This window comes from Schistocerca gregaria, chromosome 9, assembly GCF_023897955.1.
Source record: "Schistocerca gregaria isolate iqSchGreg1 chromosome 9, iqSchGreg1.2, whole genome shotgun sequence".
Lineage (NCBI taxonomy): Eukaryota > Metazoa > Arthropoda > Insecta > Orthoptera > Acrididae > Schistocerca > Schistocerca gregaria.
This window is the reverse complement of record NC_064928.1, coordinates 116,640,347-116,656,980: the sequence shown is the minus strand read 5'-3', so window position 1 is coordinate 116,656,980 and position 16,634 is coordinate 116,640,347. Positions and strand designations below refer to the sequence as shown.

General features: G+C 40.1%; 2 protein-coding genes across 5 annotated transcripts in view; both read left to right on the top strand.

The window, feature by feature from the left end:
- Window positions 1-8,517, top strand: part of LOC126291882 (F-box/LRR-repeat protein 17-like) — a 74,709-nt gene extending 66,192 nt beyond the window's left edge. For all 3 annotated transcript variants that reach the window (XM_049985606.1, XM_049985608.1, XM_049985607.1), the window contains exons 7-8: window positions 2,126-2,350; window positions 5,993-8,517. In XM_049985606.1, coding sequence (XP_049841563.1) covers window positions 2,126-2,350; window positions 5,993-6,164 — 397 coding nt within the window. In that variant the 3' untranslated portion in view covers window positions 6,165-8,517. The remainder of the gene's footprint in view (window positions 1-2,125; window positions 2,351-5,992) is intronic.
- Window positions 8,518-11,946: 3,429 nt separating this feature from the next.
- Window positions 11,947-16,634, top strand: part of LOC126291884 (F-box/LRR-repeat protein 17-like) — an 89,562-nt gene continuing 84,874 nt past the window's right edge. Inside the window, exon 1 of one of the 2 annotated variants that reach the window (XM_049985609.1) lies at window positions 11,947-12,182. The gene's annotated coding sequence lies outside the window, so the exon portion shown is untranslated. The remainder of the gene's footprint in view (window positions 12,183-16,634) is intronic. The other variant, XM_049985610.1, reaches the window with a different exon arrangement.

Sequence of the window (16,634 nt, the reverse complement as noted above, 5' to 3'; positions counted from 1 at the left end):
TTTTTCTATTGTGCTTTGATGGGTCATTAACCAATATTTAATATTAAACACAAAACAGTTTTTTGTTCCTGACATTGGCTATTGTATCCACTGCTGTAAAGACATGCTAAGTTAGAAATGGCATCCTATATTTCACTAGAATGTGGTAGCATAAGTGGTACCATCCAGTGAGATTTCCATGAGTAATTAAAGGAAATAAGCATGCAGAACATGTCCCATCACCTGTAGTTACCAACAGTTTCCTCACTTCCTGATGGCGTTTGAGGGATGAAGTGTGTTATTAGGAAGTTTCTTTTTGTAATGCATCATTTTCGAGTGCCTATGGATTTTATTTTATTGTGAGTAACTACAGCATATCATGAGTCTGAAAGTAGCACCACATGAATTCAGTGTAAAATTTATCAGGCAAAAATTTGAAATGCGATCTTAGGGAAACTAAAGCAACTGGGAGCACTTATACCCAGTCTAAAGATCAATTGAGAACAAAAAAAACAGTTCATATCTGTGCAAGGGTATAATAAGCAATATCAACAGATCAATGCACAGTAGCATGTTTGGTCACTGATGTCACACTTCCTGATGCTTCAGTACAACAACAAAAAATTATTAAAAAGATGCCTTCTCCAGAGATCTTTAATGTGGTGTATCACATAAACTGCATATTTTTGCAATACATAAGTGTTAATTTGAAAACCAACAGATACAGTACATTTGCTTCACAAAGACTTCAATCAACATGGGGGCTGCTCAGTTTGCTTTTGTCAGCCAAACATAACACAGAATCCTTGACAGCATATTACATAACTTTCATATTGTGAATTCATAAAGGCCACAGATTGAATATGCACAAAAAACATTAAACATTCCAGACTTGGAGCTGAAAACATGAAAAACATTAAGTATGCAGCAAACCTAACACACACCACATCAAAAAATGTCTGAAAATGTGTTTGTTATGATAAAATGTCAAAAAATGTGGCTTTGGTGGCTTAACATGATACCTATAGGTCTTATCTTGGAGTTAGCTTTTGGTTTCATTTAGTGGTTGATTACAAGAAGGAAAGGAGATACAGTCTGTAAGCTCTTTAGAGAGTCACGGCGCCATAGTCCTGCTTGTTAGATATCGCAGCCTTCCCCTGTATGGAAACCGATAGTGGAATCTGATCTTGAGTACTAATGCTGTTTCATTTATATTGTCCATGTATGTAAGCAGATATTGAATGTGTCATACATTGTGTATTGGACAACTAGTGTCATGTGATATTTACAACTGCTCCATATTATAGACTGTTGTACCTATATTGGTAATAGTAGTAGATAACTTGTGTATGTACAAGGTATTTATAATTAAACTTTTACTACTTGAGAGGTCCCCATGAAAAATGACTGATCATTGGATGATGAAACTTTGTGCAAACATTTGTTAAGAACATGCATAAGACAAACAGCAAATAAACCACTGGAAGAACCATCTTCATTCCTATGTGAGAGGGTAACATTTCTTAACTGCTTACCTTGTTTGGTTCCATGTTACAAACTTGCACAGTGTGATGACCACCTGCATCCACAACAGCCTGAAAATTTGTGCAGATACCATTTCATAATTGTACACAGCATTATTCAAATGGTGGACCATGGGATGTTCAGGTGTCGTCACACTGCTTGTGCACTCCTTGAAGATTTCACATCACATCTAACATTCTCAGCCACAGCAACATAACTTCTTCAACAATTTGTGCCACAGTTGGCTGTTGGCCTCTCCGGTGAGCAATTCACAAATCACCAGTTAATTCAAACATCTGAATCACTGGCCCAAGTAGCGAAAGATTAATTATAACCACCCTGTGTCTTACTGTATCCTTTTCACAATGCACATGTGTGTGCGTGGTGCATGTGTGCACACAAAATGATGATCTTTAGTGCATCTAAATGCTTAATAATGGATTATAAATAGGTAAAATATTGCTGTTTTTAGAATGTTATTTGATTTAACAATGACCTGAACTATTGACAACAGCTTCCTGTTACATTATCCTAAAAATCTTAATAGACATAACTAAAAAACATTCTGCTCAAATATTTAATGTTATCAACCTTACAGAAAGATAATTTTGCTATGTTTCAGATTGAAAATTACTTATTGTCAGTGTCTTGGTGGAAAAGCAATGTCATACATAGCTAAGCTGCCAGCATTGCATGCTTTGGAATTCAGTGACATTAAATTTTATAAGTTAAAACCCAGTGTAAACTGCATCCTTGAAATGTCAGAGCTGCGCAGACTTTTCCTCAGGGAATGTATCTGCTGGGCCATACCATTTGAAAAGTTTCCTGGCAGACTAGTGAACCTCAGGTAACACTATATTCATACTAGTGCAGTAGTCTAGGCAATAGGGGTGTGTGTGTGTGTGTGTGTGTGTGCGTGTGTGGTGGGGGAAGGGGGGGGGGGGACTGCAAATGGAATAACCTGTCAATGTGGCTTGTGCAAGGGCTATCCAGAAAGTAACATCTGCCTTTTATGTAATGTGAAATTGCTGGGGAAACACTGACTCACACAGTACATCATTGTGTACCATTCCTCGAAGTTAGCAATTTGGTATGAGCAGCACAGTTGAAAATGTTGCCAGATATGAAATTCACTGTGTAATACTGTTATAGGTGGCAAAAATCTGTCGAGACTTATGAAATTTGTGCTGTATACTGGTCAAGTGTGAAGTGTGAAGGTATTCCAGGCTATTGGCGTCTTCAGTTTAAATATGGATGGTCGAATGGTATTGGTGATTTAGAAAGTGGCTCTCCACCTGTAGTCAGCAAATATTCGTATAAAAATAACACTCAACATGAACAATGGAAAATCCAAAATTCAATCATGCAGGACATGTTAAAGACCTCTCCTTCTCCCAGTCCCTACAGTGGAAACATTTTTTTGCCACCAACCCTACTATCAATCAGACTTAACCAAAGACCAATGTTAAACTGTCTGACTCAGTTCACTCCTCCATCCAACTGTGATCCACTCCTGCTGCCCCCATATCACCCCCTGTTAACTTTTCAGAATTTCTTAAACTTGAACTATACCTCACCATCGTTCCCCAAATCCCTCAACATGCAAACTAACCTTACATCTGCAGAAAGAACCACAGTGCACCATCTAAAAACTGATCCCGACCTTATGATCCTACCTGTGGACAAAGTCACCACCACTGCTGAACCACAAGGATTACTTGGCAGAAGAACTCTGCCAGCTTTCAGATACATCCATCTACAAACCTTGCCACAGTCGCCTTATTCTGGAAATCTAGCAGGATTTCCAGTCTCTACTCAAATCCTTAGGCCTATCACAGAACTTCTCCCCAGAGTCCACCACTCTGCATACCCCCACCATTCCCTGCACTCCTACCTTCTTCATGCTTCCTAAAATCCATAAACCCAACCAACCAGGATACCTCATTGTGGCCAATTACTGTGCCTCCAGTTTGCCCCAATAGCTGAAAAGTCAGCGCATTGGAATGCAATGCAAGGGGGCCCAGGTTCGATTCCTGGCTGCGGTGGGAGATTTTCTCCCCTCAGGGACGGGGTGTCATGCCATCATCATCATCATTTCATCCCCATTTTCAATGCACAAGTTGCCCAATGTGGCGTAGCACTCAATAAGGCTTGCACTTGGCTGCCAAACTTCCCGCCAGGGAATTCCCGGCCATTGATGCCGAACACTTATTTTCACTGTGCTCCCACTGAGAGAATCTCTGCTCTCATAGACCAACACCTTCAACCTATTACCTGGAACCTACCCTCTCATATAAAAGATACTGACCATTTCCTCCACCGACTCTCCACAGTTCCTGTCCCTTTGCTACACGGTGCCCTGTCATCACTATTGATGCCACCTCCCTTTACACTAACATTCCTAATGCCCATGGCCTTACCACTGTTGAGCACTATCTTTCCCAATGCCTGATGGACTCCAAACCAACAACCTCCTTTCTAGTTGCCATGACCAACTATATCCTTACCCACAATGACTTCTGCTTTGAAGGCATTACCTACAAACAAATCCAGGGTACGGCTAAGGGCACCCACATGGCACCATCATATGCCAACCTATTCATGGGCCATCTAGAGGAATTCTTCCTAAACCCCCAGAATCCTGAACCCCTCACCTGGTTCAGATTCATTGATGACATCTTTGCGATCTGGATCAAGAGTGAAGATACCCTATCTACTTTTCTCCAGAACCTCAACAGATTTTCACCCATTTGCTTCACCTGGTCCTATTCAACCCAACAAACCACCTTCTTGGATGTTGATCTCCACCTCAAAGGTGGCTACATCAGTACATTTGTACATATGAAACCTACTAACCACATGCAATAAATCCACTTTGACAGCTGCCACCCATTCCATACCAAGAAGTCCTTTTCATACAGCCTAGCCACACGTGGTCATCACATCTGCAGTGACGAGTGGTTCCTCTCGAAATATACCGTGGGTCTCACTGAGGCCTTCACAGTCCGTTGGGAGGCCAACCTTGTACAAAAACAAATCTTCCATGCCTTATGTTTCCAGTCTCTCACAGCCCCCCCCCCCCCCCCCCCGAAGTCTCATTGTCTGATCACAGAGGAGAGTTTCCCTCATAACTCAGTACCACCTGGGACTGGAGCAGCTGAATTACATTCTCCACCAGAGTTCCAACTACCTCTCATCGCGCCCTGAAATGAGAAATGTGCTGCCCACTATCCTTCACATCCCTCCCACAGTGGTAGTACGCCATCTACTGAACCTATGCAGTATACTTGTCCATCCTTACACAACCTCTGCTGCCAACCCCTTACCTCATGACTCATATCCCTATCATAGACCTAGATGTAAGATGTGTCCCATACATCCTCCCACCACCACCTACTCCAGTCCAGTCACAAACATCACCTATCCCATCAAAGGCAGGGCTACCTGTGAAACCAGTCGTGTAATCTACAGCCTAAGCTACAACCACTGTGCTGCATTCTATGTGGGCATGACAACCAACAAGCTGTCTGTAAGCATGAATGGCCACCAACAAACTGTCTCCAAGAATCGAGGGGACCACCCTGTTGCTGAGCATGCTGTCCAACACGGAATCCTTCATTCAGTGACTGCTTCGCAGCCTGTGCCATAGGGATCCTTCCCACCAACACTGGCTTTTCTGAATTGTGCAGGTGGGAACTCTCACTGCAGTATATCTTATGTTCCCATAACCCTCCTGGCCTCTGCTTTCATTAGTCATTTTTCTCACCCTTCCCTGTTCCCATTCTAGCACTATACAGTCTCAGCCCACCAACACACCAAGTCTTTTTACTTCTGCCCTTTTTTGCCACCCCCCCCCCCCCCCCCACCTCTCCCTTGCCCACTGTCTAATTTCCCAACTGCACCTAGCTGCCCTACCCTCTCTCCACCTCATTGTTGTGCATTCCCAACAGCAATTCACAGTCCCCCATCCCTACCCTCCTATCCCTCCCCCTCCCCGCCCTAGCGTACTCCTTATCCCCATCCATCCTTGCTACCCTCCCTGTTTTCCTTTCCCTGTTGCTTCATAACCTGGGTTGTGAGTAACTAAATCCACTTTCCCTTCTTCCCTTTCTTTCCCCTCTCTCCTCCCTGATGAAGGAACATTTATTCCGAAAGCTAGGAACTTAAATTTTCGGTTGTTTTTTGTGTTTCTATCGGCTGTACTGAGCTGAGGTAAGTACTGGCCAGCCCCTCTATCCCAGTATTTTGTTTATAGCCTCATGAAGACTTCTTTGATAGCTTTCACATTTGATACAGCACAACATATTCCTCAATAATAAGTGCTCCCCTGCCTCATGTTGTACACAGCACGTATAAGTTTTTGTAGAAGCTGTAATCTGACTTGTCTCCTTTAACCAGTGCAAGCTTCAGCTGAGTGTATTTATATTATACAGAATAAAAACTAACTGTGACAGTTCTTGATAATTATCATGTCTCTTGTCTTGTACAGAGAGCTGGAGATAGACTACTGTGATGGAGACCAAGACGTGCTGGACAGAATTAGTGCCCAGATGCCAGACCTGAGGGTGAAGGGCACCCTCGGGGCACTCATCACAGATGATAGTTACGAAGAGGGTGACTACATCACAGATGATAGTTACGAAGAGGGTGACTACGAGTGACACCATTTCCAGCATCTGCGCACACTCGGCACCTGGAGCTGGGGAGCTGCGGGACTGGCACACTGCTGGAAGCTGCACTGGTGTTCCAAAGACCCTGACCACAAAACTCAGCCTGTGCTCCATTTTTTTAATATTGTCAGCTTCAGCAGGTTATTGGATGCCTGAAATAAGGAATGGGAAAGGGGAACAAAAGACAATATAACAATGGTGAAGATTTTAATAACTGCAGATGTGTCAAGTGCCTCAGTTTTGTTTTAAATTATTCTATTTATTTATCAATGACTTGAGTGACTGTTTGTTATTGGAAATTGTACCAGCACAAATAAAAATAAGTTTTTGGAGTATTATGAGTGGCAGCCAATCTTTTTAATACTGTGTGGCTGAAAAATTTTCCTATGTAATTCTAGATTCAAGTTTTTGATTATGTAGTGATGTCTGTCTACATTCACTAAATGATGTGTTGATCACACTAAAAGGAAACTTGTGATTTTTTATTATTTAAAAGACAAATAAGGAAGAAGACAATTAAGGATTTTGTTGTGAGGTGACAGTATTCTAAGCAACAAAGAAAATATATTTGAATTTAAACGTAACAACAGTTGCCAAGGATGTACAGGCATGTGTCTGTGGTATGATTTGGTAGAGGGAAAGGGTTTGCACTCTTAGGCTGTGAGTGAATGGTCTCAAAGGATTAAATGTCTTCAGAGTCCCGTCTTGCCGTATAAACTGTGATTTTTCCTAAATTGTGAAATCCTGTAGTTTCTGGAAAAGATTCCTACAAGAGTGCCTCGGTTTTTAGTTTATTTATTTATTTTTTAAATGGCTGTATGTGATCTATTTCTCCATCTCTAATAATTTTGCCCTCCTTATCATGATGAATTGCAATCAGTGTTTCTTCAGGTTTCCAGAATATCACCCATTGAGATAAAAATTTCCAATCTCTTTCCAGCCTCCATTGCCAGTTCAGACTTTCTGTGACAACTATATTTTGCCTTCTTACTTCAGTTACCATTGTCTGGTTTTACACAGCTCTCCAACCTAGTCTGTCCTCTGCTTTTCTCTTCATAACTGTATAACTTGTGTGCCCTACATCCCCTTGAAGCTGTTAATTGTAGTCAAGCTTTGCTTTTCTTCAAAATATTAATACATTTCTCAGAAAAGTTTTTCATGCTGTTACTAGTTTGTGTTTTATACTCTCTGCTTCTGTCAGTGTCAGTTATTTTGCTGGACAAATACTAAAATTCATCTGCTGCAGTAGCAAATGGATCATTTTCAAATAAGCAGTAGTATGTTAATATTTAAGAAAAGGAAAATGTTATTTATTCAGTATCAGAAGTTAAAGTTTGCTGTTATGTATATGGTCACTTACAAAAACTGTCGTGCAAGTGGCAGCCAAACCAAAAGTTACTTATAATTTAGGTCAACAGGCATTTGTCAATAAAATCTGTGTTGGCCATCCGAACTACAATAATTGTGAAGACTGAGACAGATCATCAATTGTACGAGATTCGAACTCCGGTGTGCCAGGAACAAGTAAACATAATAGTTGACAAGGACTGTCTATAACCGCCAGGACTGTGTAAGACATTCAGGAATTGCCATACTGTACACAGAGAATGAAACAAAATCCAGTGCCTCTCGCAGCTGGCATACAAAGTCTTTGACAGCTTGTGTAAACACGGCAGCTTACAGTAAATGACCATCTTGGTTGCTGTCAGACCCTCAGGAGGAGTATCTCAAAAAGTATTAACCCACAGCCCATGAAAGGTTAGATACTTACACATTATAATTATTGGAGAAATAAAACTGCACAGTAATACACCTTGTCTTATTTCAGTTTTATTCTGTTTTTTTTTTTTTTTTTAATTATTTTTTTATAGATAAAGTCAGATTATTTTGTTTCGGAGAATTGGCAACACTGAATCTAACCCGTTTTTTGGGGGGAGGTGGGGGGGGGGGGGGGGGTAGCGTTTGGCATAAAACCCTTCCAACCCTAGTTGACTGGGTATAGTAACCGGAGTGGACCCATCTATAATTGTTATATATGTCAGTGAAATCAATGCTGATGGCTGTTTTCCTGTTTTTTATTTACCGATTTGATTAATATTCACAGTGTCATGAAAATTTAAGTTTCCTAACATTTATTGTGGTATAATTATTTGTAGACAGAAATACCATGTACTTTGTAGGTTCAGTTAATGTAATGCAACACCATTGAAAAAGTTATTTAAGTCAGATCTGTAGTGAAAATATTCGAATTTTAAGTTAGATGTCTTTGTCAGTATGAGCGTGTTTATGAGCACCGAATAAATCTTTGTTTAAGCTATATTCAAAAGACGTTTATTCCTAACATTGAGTTCTTGAGTTTTCTTTTTAGAAGTAAAAGTGTGGTAGAAGACTTCAGTGAGGTCTCGTCACTCACAAAAGCAAAGTTGTGCAATGGAGAGCGGTGGGGAAATCTGAAGAATATAAGGAAATACACCTCTGCAATTGGTTGATTCCTTCAATGTTTAGCAGCAGCATTGAGGCAAACGTGGCAGGAGGTGACAATTGGTTAGTTCCATCAATGTTTACCAGGAGCATTGAGGCAGAGGTGACAGGAGGTGAGGGTACTAGTGCTGCAATTGCACGGTTTCTACGTTTATACATGTAACCATTTTCATCCATCCCTATCACTTATTTTTTATTTCTGACATTCTGTTTTATGTTGTACCTAAGACTGTTAAGATAGCTTTGTTGTGGTGACTGGTGTTGTGGAAGAGAGAAAATAGTTTAAGTGGCAGAACATTTCTTTCCCTTACGAATCACTAATTTCGTGTGACAAAGAAATCACGATCTCAATGCCTGTAACTTCCAGCAGGATGTTGTCGGGAGTGATTTGTTTACTTTTTTGTCCCGGCATTTTTGTACAGTGATGGATGTTTAACGTTGCCAAAGGTTGGTGTTCAGTAACATTATGGCTGCTGTTATGTTACTTTCTCAGGAGTATGAGAGGTCACTATTTATGAAATTAAAGTAAGTGTGCTACTGCAACTGTTAGCGTGTCAAGAAAATATGGTCAAGATGCTCTGATTGTAGACCATCTGTAGTGTATGCGCTGAAATGCTTCTACCGCTCCTGGATGCCATTCTTGACATCCTTCTTGGCTTACCCATACCTGCTTTCTACAAATTAGCCTTAGTAAATTTTCTAAATATCTGCTTAGAAATCAGCTTTTGAAAATGACACACAGTCTGGTTCAGGCCTGTTTGTCAGATTGCACTGAAAGATAACTGTTCTGAAACTAGTGTATTAAAAGTTTCACAGTGAATGAATTGTTCAGTAGAGAAGCACCCCAGTTTCTTTGAAAGCAATAACTTTGTAAATGTTTCATGAGCAAGTCCAAATGAAGACATTCTAATTTTGTTTTATTATGTGGCTGTAGTTAGTTACATATTCCATAGATAATTTGAATGACCTCTTTAGTCAAAATGGTATAGAATGTGTCAGTACACAGAATATGTAACTCATACATGATTAGTGTATGCGGGTAAGCTACTATGAACAACACAGTGAAGGCAATAATGCAGCCAAGATCCACATGAAGCCAACACCCACGACAGTTGTACAACTTTATATGTCAACTAGTTCCGCAGATGATGAAAAGATTGAAGAAATGTATGGCAAATTAAAAGAAATTATTCTGATAGTTAAGTGAGACGAAAATTTGCTAGTGATGAGAGACTGAAATTAGATAGTAGGAAAAGGAACAGAAGGAAAACCAGTAGGTGAATATGGACTGGAGGAAAGTAATGAAAGAGGAAGCCACCTGGGAGAGTTTTGCACAGTGCATAATTAAATCATTGCTAAATTTATTTTAAGAATCGTAAAAGAAGGTTGTATACATGCCAGAGGCCTGGAAACACTGGAAGGCTTCAGACTGATTATATAGTTGTAAGACGAAGACATAAGAACCAAATTTAGAATTGTGAGATATTTCCAGGGGTAGATGTGGATTTGGACGACAAATTTTAGATTAAAATTGGAAAACTGACAGACAGCACAGCAAAAAGTGAAAAACAGAAAATGTCTGTCTTTGACAACTCCTCCTATTCTGAAAATTATCTATTACTGTAACAGGTAAATGGTGATAGGCAGGAATTACTGACTAATGTATGCCTGTCTTTAGTTAGGAAATGAAATTAACTGATAAATGATGAGTACGGACACATATTTACAAAAGGGTGACAAATATACAAGACTCAGTACACATCATTATGGTTTATCATGCAATTGATTCTTTGAACATGAAACTCACTAACTACTGGTATATCACATAGCATTGTTTAGGCATATCTACTTCGAAAAACTCAGAATGAAACTCAAAAGTAAATTCAAGTAGACGATCAAAGTAGGCATACATTCCAATTGAACTAGATTTGGGTATTCTTGAAAAACTCACAAAGTTACTAGTGAGAGCTACTGGGGGAAAAAAGGGCAAATACACTACTGTTGGAAAGGTAGGACTACATCTTACACAGGTTAGACTATCATTACTAAAAAAAAAACTTAGGCCTACTTAGAAACATGTCAAAGCAAAATATCCATTTTACTGGGTCTTAAGCGATTTAGATCATTCCCTTACTTGCATTTATAGCATTCCACAATTCTGGAAGATGTTTAAAAATGTCCTTTTTTACCATGTAAAATGCTATACTTGGCCACACACTGAATCATGCACCATATGTAAGATTTCAAAGTGAGAAGACATCTAAACTACAGAGAGACTAATGCACTGACAATCTAATAACACAAAAACAATATTAAGCAGGAAGGTACATATCTATGCAATTGTTTCTTTGACATTTCAGTAATCATTCACTTTGAAATAATGTACACAAAACTAGTCACCATCAAGATATATAAAATAGATTCTTCAAATGCAACTCTTGAGTGAGCAACAATTATTTATTTCGATTACAAGGCAAGTTGCGGACCTATTCTTCACCTGTTGCATGCTGCAAGTTCGTAAATTCTTTATCCAGTTGCCACACAGAAGATAGATTGCAAGCCCTGATTCTTTCCTCACTGCACAAGTTTATGGGCTAACAAAGAACACAAAATGTGACGAACAAGATGCAGTAGTAGTAGTAGTACACAGACAAGTATTGTTCCCAGAGTTGGTTGGTTTGTAGATTAAAGATATTAAACTGCAAGGTTATCAGGCCGTTTTTGGAGTTCGAGCGTCATTTACTATTGATTCAAATATAGTAAATGTGAAATAATACGCATTACAAAACCACCATTTACACTTTACATAATTCTCGGTTAATCAAGTTACATCAACGAAGCCACATGTGTCGTATTACTGGAACAAATACTCGTTCAAGAACAGAAAAACGTTCGAAATTGCCTTCCTTACACTACGTTATTCATGTACGGCTGTAATTTTTAGTATTTAAATCAGCTGTTGTGTGCACACGACAGACATAATCGACAAGAAGCAATCGCAAACGGTTGTCTGCTAATGTTTTGTGCTGTTTAAGACGCAGGCATGCCCCGCCCACTCTGGCTGTTGCAAAACAAGACGACCATCCATAGGCGGAATTCGGAAATCTGTTTACGAAATTCGGTTTTGGGAGCCTCATGTAATCAGGATGACAGCGTAAGTCTAAAGCGCCACCTCCCTTTTTTTATGACCTCCATCCCACGAACTGTCATAAGCTATACGCTTTTTGGCTAAACCAACTTTTCCGAAAGACGTGTAACAGAGGTGGCAACACTGATTAGCGCTTTGGCCGGCAACTGTGTTTGATTTTCAACTTTTTCCGAAGACACTGAGACAGGGAGAGGAGGGTACAAAACAAGGGGAACTAAGGGGAAATCATTTCTGCGAAAATATGACGTATATGATAGCACGTACTTCATTATCCGGCATAGTGAAACGTTTTGCAAGGTGGCGCAAACTATTTCTAGATAGTTTGGAGGTGTACTGCGTCATAAGATAACAGACGGCAAGTGTACGCTGGTTGAATGTAGGTTAGTTGAGAATCCGAACCCAAATTAGTTTTAAGAATTATCAAAACGTTTTGGTAGTCAGGTTAGCGTTGTTATAGCTAACTAAGAATGACAAAGTTGCGAAGTGGAATGTAGTGTTAATTTCAATATTGGACGATTCTGTAATTTAAAAAAGTTTTGATGAAAATGGGGTATTATGCTTAAGGAACTTCGCCGCATTTCCCCAACTTGGGCGTGTTAAACCCTAATCCAAACACCTGGGTGACAGGTGTCACTTTCCGATGAGTTGTTGGCTTTTGGGATCATGCCTTTCAGAAGTTGAATGGTTACTATTTGTGTTTGTTGTGATAGCTGTAGCACGCTTGTGTTTACCGTCTACGGTTCGCAAGAAATAAATTCTCTCAGCAATAGAATGTTTGGGTAACAATTGCCAACATTTAAACAAAATGTGGGCCCCGACCTACTCACACTCAATATTAGAAACGATCACTGTAACTTCTGTGTGAATTAACTCACTTCATGGAGGGCTAAGGTTTGCCAACAAATTTCAGTCATCAGTGACATCGCTCCCTACTGCAAAGTTTAAGGCCAAACAAAGATGAAATTTACTGCTGGCCCATGCTACTCACTAGATAAGTGTCTTAGCGTTGCACTTACCAGTGAATTTTTTTTGTGATTCATTGTTGTATATTAATATCATTTAATAACATCTCTTATCACTTATTTTTGTTTCATTCGTGCCACAGTTAAATAATCCAGAATGTGACAAAGATTCGAAGTTAAAATGTTTCTCCCTCCAAAGCAATTTACTTTGCAAACCTGTCTTTTCATATCACAGTACGTTTGAAAATATAATACGTTACAAAGATTCTCATTAAATGACCTGACAAGCTCAGAAAAGTGATCTCCATCTAGTTTGCTGTGGGAAATAATAATAATAATAATAATAATATAATAATAATAAATCTTTAGTGCATATCAGAGTCACATGAATACTTAATAGATTCATCTTTGTGGATAAAGTTAATATAGTTATATTGTATATTAGCAAAAAAAAAAAAAAGAAAGGGGGGGGGGCAGAAAGATACGTAAATATTGTCTATATATGCATAAAATGGGGTATGTTCCAATTTAGATTGTGAAATATTATGTTTGGATTGTGAAATATTATTTGAATATCTCTTAATGCCATGCATCAATATCGGATCAGGAAGCACACGAGATTTCTACTGACAGATCACATGCCACCGACAGTACGTATCTGAAGGTCCATAAAGCAGCTACTGACTGCTTTTGTGAGGGTATGCAAATAAAGTTGGAGCATCATTGCTTATGGAAAATTAAATGATGTCTTCCTGTCAGATAGCTGTGATCAAGCATTAATACTAGCTCTTGATTATTTGCCATGTAAAATTCCCAACAGGAATTGAAGGAGTTAATGCAACAGCCATAGGAGGAGGGTGGATGAGTATTTAATGTCCAGTCTACATTGGGGTCATTGGAACTAGAGCACATACTTGGAATGTTTCAGGGATGGAGAAGGAAACATCCCCACATTGGGTTGAGTGATTTAGGTAAATCATAGAAAAACAGCCATGTGGGATATGTTTTTAGACTCATCACATCCACAGTTCACCTAATTGTAATGGGCAAATGTACACAGTAAAATATGTGTAGTAGTTAAATATAGATCACAGAATGAAAGTCTGATGGCCTAGAATCATGAACAGTGATGCAATCATAGTTGTTTGAGAGAAGTTACATAAACAAGAATAAGAAATGGATAATTCATGTGGTTAAAGAATGTAGTTCAAGAAGAGACCTCTACTTGGTTGTGAAGAAAAGCTGTGGTCTGTAGTTGAAACTCCATTACCATCAGTATTCTAAACTCATCCAGACCATTGTTAAAAAAAAAGGCGGAACACAGACATAAAGCTAAAAAAAATTAAAACACTAAAAATGTGACTGCAGCAGTGTTGAATAATATTAAGTAATAAACAATCAAAACTAACTCTCCTAATGAACTCCAGTGTTCAAAAAATTTGTGACACAGAAATCATGACACTCGAATCATTTGCCACCAACTTCAGTTAGTATTCCACTGTGACAGCAAACAGAGCACCCACTAACAATCCCAAATATAGATGCATTGGAATTACTTGTGTAGACACTGTATGTATTGCAACAGATGTTAGTTTCAAAAATACACCCCCTAAAGTGATTACGAAGTTTGTCAGAGCAAAAAATAGTTTTAATTTGCTGACACTGATGATCTTTGGAGCAGATTATTGAAAGTCTGATTCTGACTTAGAATTACCCATAAGCAGTCTTAGTTATCAGTCAGCAGCTGCCTGCCGCTGTGGTTGAGTGGTTCTAGGCGCTTCAGTCTGGAACCGCAGTGCTCCCACAGTTGCAGGTTCGAATCCTGCCTCGGGCATGGATGTGTGTGATGTCCTTAGGTTATTTAGGTTTAAGTAGTTCTAAGTCTAGGGGACTGACGCTCTCGGATGTTAAGTCCCATAGTGCTTAGAGCCATTTGAATCATTTGAAGTCAGCAGCTTGGGCTGCATTGGTTCTTTAAACATCTCTAAAACTTGTGGCTGCTGATAAATTTCATCATTTTCAAGGTTAAAAAAAGTATTGTAGAAATGATAGTTATGGGGGAGTTTATTTTAATGGATCCTTGACTGTAAAAGTGTCAACTCTTGTCTTCACAAGTAATAGTTTGAGCTTTGTGGGGGGGGGGGGGGGAGGGGGGTGGAGAAGCTAAGTACTGACAGCAGTACTCTTGTAAACAGTAGTCAATTGTGACTTCCCACCATTATGGATGATTAAGATAGCTTATTGCATCTCTGTATTGCTCTTTGTATTATTGCGACATAAGAAGCGAGCGTGTATAGGTATGATTGGGAACAGTGTTTATATATTATTCCAGTCCTTAGAAACACCTTCAGTCTGTCTCATGTTTGTGGTACATATACTGCTGAGTGGAAGTAAAATTTAGTTCAGCCAATACCCAGGAATCATAATCCAAAAATACAAGGCACCTATTGACAGATTAGCATATTGTATGCAGTATTTGAGCCTCAGAGTACATTCTTCATGACCAGCTGACAGATTACCTTAAAAGAACCATGATAAATATCAAGCAGGCTTTGGAAATGAGCATAGTAAATAAACTACATTAATCAGTGTGACTGACAAAATCAAACATATTTTTGGACAGGTGTAAAGCAATCATTTTAACAACTTGATTGCCACATGTGTTAAACATAACTCAGGGAAAATTTTGTATGTGTGCCACATGAACCCATGAGCGAGTGCATAGTATACTTTGTATACATATAAAGAGTAGATTTCGTTATGTTACCATGGTAAACATGTATGGGCAAACTCAAGACTTTAATCTTAGCTTAATTAAACAATGATAAAATAAACTTATGTAATATTAGCTAAGACACTGCTTTCATTGAGTCACTGATTACACGGACAAGTATTACCCCACAGTAATAATCCATTTGAAGCATTAAACAGCACAGTTGCATCAGATACCAGCCAATTACTTATTCAGTTACTAATTCTCCCCCCCTGTGGGTTCGGGGGTAAGAATAGGCCCACGGTATTCCTGCCTGTCGTAAGAGGCGACTAAAAGGAGTCTCAAACGTTTCGGCCTTATGTGATGGTCCCCTACCGGGTTTGACCTCCATCTTCTAAATTCTTCCGAAGAGCGAGCTGATTGGGGAAGGGCGCCTTACAAGGTGCAATGTGTCCATCGCTCATTACCATCTCTAGCTTGGTTGGTCGTCGTCGCATAGCTGTCCCGCCCACTCACCATCTCTAGGGCGTGGCTTTGTTCTTGGGTGCGGTTTTTGCAGTCTGCTCTGCTGTGTCGCTTTATGTGCCAATGACGATCATGGACTACATTTCACCTGAAATCCAGCACGGTAGCCAGTCCGTTGTGGTGGGGCCGCCATGTACCCTGTCGGTTGTAGCCCCCTGACAACACAGGGATCGCTCTACTGATGCCTGCGCCGTTAACTCCCCGCGTATGCCAAGGAGTAGATGCCTGTCACCTTGGGGCATCGGGACTCCCGGCAATGGCCATCCCGCCAGGTGGTCGTTGCTGAGGCTGGGTGGCGCCCGTGGGGAGGGCCCTTGGTCGGAGTAGGTGGCATCAGGGCGGATGACCCGCGATGAAGCGTGGTACATCATCTCTTGCTGGCGGCCAGCCGCCAGTAGTCTCTAAGCGTTCTCGGCCTCAATACAACGCTCAGGCATATGATCCACAATCGTTCCCCTCCCTGGCCACACCATGGGAGGAACGAAAGGCTACGGTGGGCAGCGAACCTTATTCACCTCGCTATTTAGTCTGTACACGAGTCGATGGGGAATCGTTTATGGCGACCAAGCCTCAGTTTTTTGTCGAGCACTTGGAGGACAAGTTTGGGGAGGTGGAGGGCTTGTCCAAAATGC